The sequence below is a fragment of the Eubalaena glacialis genome, chromosome 1 (assembly GCF_028564815.1).
Source record: "Eubalaena glacialis isolate mEubGla1 chromosome 1, mEubGla1.1.hap2.+ XY, whole genome shotgun sequence".
Taxonomy (NCBI): Eukaryota; Metazoa; Chordata; class Mammalia; order Artiodactyla; family Balaenidae; genus Eubalaena; species Eubalaena glacialis.
Window position 1 is genome coordinate 126,910,406 of NC_083716.1, and position 6,000 is coordinate 126,916,405.

General features: G+C 35.3%; 1 protein-coding gene across 6 annotated transcripts in view; it reads left to right on the forward strand.

Moving 5' to 3' along the window:
- The window catches only part of CCNT2 (cyclin T2), a 45,842-nt gene that overhangs the window by 36,932 nt on the left and 2,910 nt on the right, over positions 1–6,000 (forward strand). For 5 of the 6 annotated variants that reach the window (XM_061183395.1, XM_061183404.1, XM_061183414.1 and 2 more), the window contains 2 exons: positions 882–1,045; positions 5,468–5,538. In XM_061183395.1, coding sequence (XP_061039378.1) covers positions 882–1,045; positions 5,468–5,538 — 235 coding nt within the window. Of the gene's footprint in view, positions 1–881; positions 1,046–5,467; positions 5,539–6,000 lie in introns of those variants that run through there. The other variant, XR_009700351.1, reaches the window with a different exon arrangement.

The window sequence follows — 6,000 nt, forward strand, 5'->3', positions numbered from 1 at the left end:
TGACACTGTTAAGTTTTGTTTAAAACTTGGGATTGGCAAAAGCCAATATATTTTCTTAGGTATATGTTGTTGGGATTTAACCTCTATCCCTAGAAATTCTGAACAACAAGGCCAAAAAAATCACTTAAATTTAAAACTTTGGTTAGAAAAGGCTAGCTGTGACATGCTACATGCCCAGTCTTTGGCATGTCATGGAAGGAGAGAGGTAGTATTTTTGTAGTATTTAACAACATTGGGCCTTCAAGCTGTTCAGCAAAAGGTAAGTTTCCTCTGTGGCTTTGCTGAGAAGAAGATAGTTTTACCTAGATAGGTTTTAAGTTGTCTGAGTTACTTAAGAATTAATGTTTGTTACGCCACATCAAGTGGTAATCCCTGATTATGATGTGTTATTGAAATCACCTTGTCAGTTTTACAGTCTTCTGCTTTTTCTTTAGTTTTTTGCCATGACATTACAAAAGAAACAAAAATACCACCAAAGAAAGTTTAAAGCGTTTTACTTGTATGTAGTAATTAGTTGAAATATACTGTCTTCCTCTCCTTTTATAGAGAGGTAAAAATACTTTTAATTTAGATGTAAAAAAAAAATTAGAAATATTAATATATTAGTAGTATTAATAAAATACTAATGTACTCTAGGAAGTAAGAGTGTGAAAATGTTCATAATCTATATAGGTTTTTTAGTGTTCAAATTTTTTGACCATAGTCATAAAAAGTGTTACAATGTTAACTTATAATTTAATAAAATAAGGTTTTATACTCTAGACTTGAAAAAGAAAACCTTTATAATTTTGTTTTTGCTCTAATCTTATTGGTAAATGTTTTTCTTTGTTTTACATATTTGAATTTCTATGACTCTTCGTTTCAAACCTGCTCCACAACAGTCTGCATCTTACAACCTTCTGTCTTCAGTATAAACCAACAGTGATAGCATGTGTATGCATTCATTTGGCTTGCAAATGGTCCAATTGGGAGATTCCCGTGTCAACTGATGGAAAACATTGGTGGGAATATGTGGATCCTACAGTTACTCTGGAATTACTAGATGGTAAGTAGAGAAAATAAATCTTTTTGTTACATTAAAATTTTTTTTTTATTATGGATTAAAACTTCTATCTACTTTTATATAGGTTTGAAAAAATACTCAGTCCCCATATACTCATGCTCAATTGAAGTTATCAGTTCTGGCCAATCCAACATCCTCCTTCCCCCATAGTTATTTTGATGCCAATCCCAGACATCATTTCATCTATTAATATTTCATCTATTTTGAAAAGATAAAGACTCTTTAAAAACGTAATTCCATTTTAACAATTTGGCAGTAGAATTTAAAAGCATAGTTTACATGATCAGGGCTTCCCTGGTGGCACAGTGGTTAAGAACCCACCTGCCAATGCAGGGGACACTGGTTCGAGCCCTGGTCCGGGAAGATCCCACATGCCGCGGAGCAACTAAGCCCGTGCGCCACAACTACTGAGCCTGTGCTCCAGAGCCCACGAGCCACAACTACTGAACTACTGAAGCCCGCGTGCCTAGAGCCCGTCCTCCGCAACAAGAGAAGCCACCGCGATGAGAAGCCCGCGCACCACAACGAAGAGTAGCCCCCGCTTGCCGTAACTAGAGAAAGCCCACGCGCAGCAACGAAGACCCAACACAGCCAAATATAAATAAATAAATAAATTTATTTAAAAAAAGAAAAGTATAGTTACATGATCAAATGAACAGGATGAAAATAAGGATTCATTAGCCTAAAGGGGAAAAAAAATGAGCATATATTAACCACCACTCAATATCTAAAGCCCTTTCAGGACTTTTCAAAGAAATGATTTATAGTACTACAGGTTGATAATACAAGAATACCTAATTTAAAGTACACTAATTTTGGGCTTCCCTGGTGGCGCAGTGGTTGAGAATCCGCCTGCCAATGCAGGGGACACGGGTTCAATCCCTGGTCCGGGAAGATCCCACATGAGGCTGAGCAGCTAAGCCCGTGCGCCACAACTACTGAGCCCGTGTGCCGCAACTACTGAAGCCCGTGCTCCTAGATCCCCTGCTCCGCAACAAGAGAAGCCACTGCAATGAGAAGCCCGTGCACCGCAACGAAGAGTAACCCCCACTTGCCACAACTAGAGAAAGCCGCCTGTGCACAGCAACGAAGACCTGGTGCAGCCAAAAATAAATAAATAAATTTTTAAAAATAAATAAAAAATAAACTAATTTTGTTGAGTTTAAAATGTATAAACACAAAGTCAGGTATTAACTTACTGTAGAAGATGTGAAGCAGTGAGCTAAAGGTATTTTCATGGTAATATTCCTTGCTCTGTTCCACTGATGGTAAAGTGTGTCATTGTTGTCTTGCATTAATACGTATGAATTGACAAGGAAAGATTGGGAGTATAAGTTTTGTACATTATGGACCTGGAATTTGGAGGTCTCCTGATAGGACGTTTTTGTGGTAGAGAAATAAGCAGGCCAGAGGCAGGGGATTCTTGGGGATTAAGACATTTTAACCAGGCACTCTAGATTTCAGAAAGGAGATAGATAACATTTCTTACCTAATATATACATAAATCTAAACTGGTATGTTAGGTTTTCTGCTTCTTTTTGTGGGCTTTCCCCAATTTCCTTTACAAAATTGAAGCTAATTTGAAAACTGGATATACATGACTTCCGTTATATAAAGTGAGAGACCCCTATGGCTTTGGAATGTGGTTTTCCATTAATATCTTAGATGCTTCTTTAAGACAGAAATTTCTTTAAGGGTCTGCTCCCTTTTCTGTGAAGGGCCAGATAGTAACTATTTTAGGGTTTGTGGGCTATACTATCTATGCACCTAGACAACTCTGCCACCGCAGCTGGAAAGCAGCCATATGCAACCTGTAAAATGAGTGGCTGTGTTCCAGTAAAACTTTTATTTACAAAAACAGGATGCAGGTCATATTTGGCCCACTGGTGATAGTTTGCCTACCCTTGTGGTAAAATATGCTCTTTGTTAGGTCTCTTGATTTTGTTTTCTTTTTTTTTCCTCCCTGAAAAATTTCTCCTGGATTATATACCTCATGCTGTATTACTGCCGCATGATTATCCTCTTTTCCTTACATTGCCAGAGGTTTTTTTAAAGGTTATTCAGAGTGGTAGGAAATCTTCAGTGAGTTGAAATAACATCTTCTAAAAACTAGTGGGGGGGGCGTGCTTCCCTGGAGGTCCAGTGGTTAGGGCTCCACGCTTCCATTGCAGGGGATGCAGGTTCGATCCCTGGTGGGGGAAGTTCTGCGTGCTGCGAGGTGTGGGCAAAAAAAAACATTGTAAAGCAACTATACTCCACTAAAAAATTTTTTTAAATAATGATAAAAATTAAAAAATAAAAAACTAGTGGGGGCTTATTTTTTTCCATCTGTGACTTGAAATTAGGTTACCTATGCCAGCGTCTTATTTTAGCAGTCAATAGATAAGATAAAATAGGCATAAACTTAATAAAAATAGTTTGTATATATGGTGCTAAAATAAAGCTCACAAAAAGCGAGTAATCTGCCTTTTATCCTGCTCTTAAATTGTATCAATAGGTAAAGTCTTTTTTTGACAAAACAGGAGGCACCTAAATATCCCTTTGCTTCTATTCTGAAAAGGCTCAAGTACATTATTCATTTGGAGAACCACTGAATAGGAATCTTGGACACTTAACACATTGAAAATTTCAACATATTATGTAGCAGCCTTTTCTCACATTTTTATGGGATCACATTGTGATCCCGTAAAAGTAAAGTAACAAAGTATAAGATATTAAGAGTATCTGAATTTTATCATGGTGTCTGAAGCATCAGTGTTTACTAAAATAATTCATTTAATGCCTGTCCCCAAAACAACGGTGGCTTGTATTTGGCCTACCTGTAACAGGGTTTGGGAGGGGGAGGGCTTGGTGGTTTCGTTTTTTTTAATGATTAATAACAAACCCTCATGTGTTTTTTATAACTTGAATTTTTTCTGAAATTGAGTCAAAACAATTTATTGTTAATTTTGGACCCAAAGGCATGTGTCTGCTAGATTTACTGCTGTGTCCAAGTAGAAAAGTGGTCTTTTTTTTTCAGATGAAGAAATGGTAGTACAGACATTAGATTGTTTTCATCCAGACTGAATCGAAAAGCTCCTGAGACTTTAGCAGGAATTAGTTGCTCACAGCTTGTGAGCATATAATGGTGCCGAGTTTTTGCATGAATCTAGTCTCTGTTAAATTGGCATTAATAATATTACGTGACATTGTAATTCATTTGACTAATATTATTATTTGTATTGAGAGTGGCCAATAACTTTATTAATGACACTATTTTGGAGTCAAAAACTATAATTCATCATAACCACACCACTTTGGAAAAGTGGGTCATCTCATTGTAATCCTAAATTTTAGGAAAAAAATTGTAAAAATATGACCAGGGTGATTTACTGATAATGTTACTAGTGTTGATTGCTAGGAAGTTATGGGTATAGGTAAAGGAATTTTTTTCATTTAACTTTGAAATGGTTTTAAATCTAAAGAAATTGTGAAATAGTACAGATTCTGTACTGTTATACCCTGCACCCAGTTTCTCTAATGTTAACATCTTCTATAATAATAACATGATTATCAAAACCAAGAAGTTAACATTGGTATAATACTATTAACTACAGATTTTACTCAAATTTCCCCAGTTTTTCTATTCTAGAATCCCATGTTCCATTTAGTTGGCATGCCCCTTTAATCTCTTCCAATCTGTGATAGTTTTTCAATCTTTCCTTTTCTTTCATGTCCTTGACACTTTGAAGAAGAATGGTCAGTTACTTTATAAAATGTTCCTCAATTGGAGTTTGTCTGATGTTTTCCCATTATTAGAGTGAAGTTACGCGTTTTTGGCAAGAATACCACAGAAGTGGGTTGTATCCTACTGTGCATTTTATCATGGGGTATCATGTTGATATGTCGTATTGCTGGTAATGATAATCATGATCACTTGGTTAAGGTCACAAAGTTACTAATTTTCTCTTTATAATTAATAAATATCTTGAGGACAGTATGTTGGGATTATACAAATATTCTCTTTTTCCTTAAACTTTTGCCCACTGATTTTAAAGAATCTACTGATGGATCTTGCCCATCACAATTATTACTATGATGTTTGCCTAATAGAGATTTTCCATTTGGAAGGAATTTTTTAAATGTGACTAAATTTTCCAGAGATTCTAAGTAAGCATGTAAAATCAAGGGGGTGTGGGAGGAGTGTTTTGTTTTGTTTTGTTTAATTAAAACAAATTTTTTTAAGATTCATCTTTGAAAATACCAGTTCAGAGCTGTGTCTACTTCTGTATGTGCTGATGGTTGAATTAGGAGGGTGATAGTGAAGTAGATGAACTCTTGAGCTTTCTTTCTAATATTACCCACTTGAGAGAATTCTAAATCTAAAGGCACCTTCTAAGTTTTAAATTTGAATTTTATCTTTAGAGCTAACACATGAGTTTCTACAAATATTGGAGAAAACGCCTAGTAGGTTGAAGAGGATTCGAAACTGGAGGGTAAGAGAATTGGCGGGTTTTTAGAACATCAATTTGTTAACTACATAGCTAATCCGTTTGAATTTTTGTGGTTAAATATTCTTATTTCCAGTATTTGTAAGTAATTACAGTGTATCGTAAGCTACATACACTCATAATTTATTCAACTACGGTGCCCAGTAGACTTTGCTATTAATACTTTATAAATTCCTTATTTAATTCTCATAGTGATTACCGTGGAAATAGTCTCCTCACTTTACAAACAGGAAAATTAAAGCTTAGACGAGTTAAATTCCTTTCTCAAATGCTGGGCTAGGATTTAGTCTGCATCTAATTTAAAACCAGTGTTTTCAACTATTTATATCCTTTTTATGCTTCTAAATAAGATATTTATTTACTGGCAACATAAAGTGAAACCCCAGGTGATTTTATTTCCATGTATTTAATATAGAATTTTTATAAGCAAAGAAATTTGTATTAAAT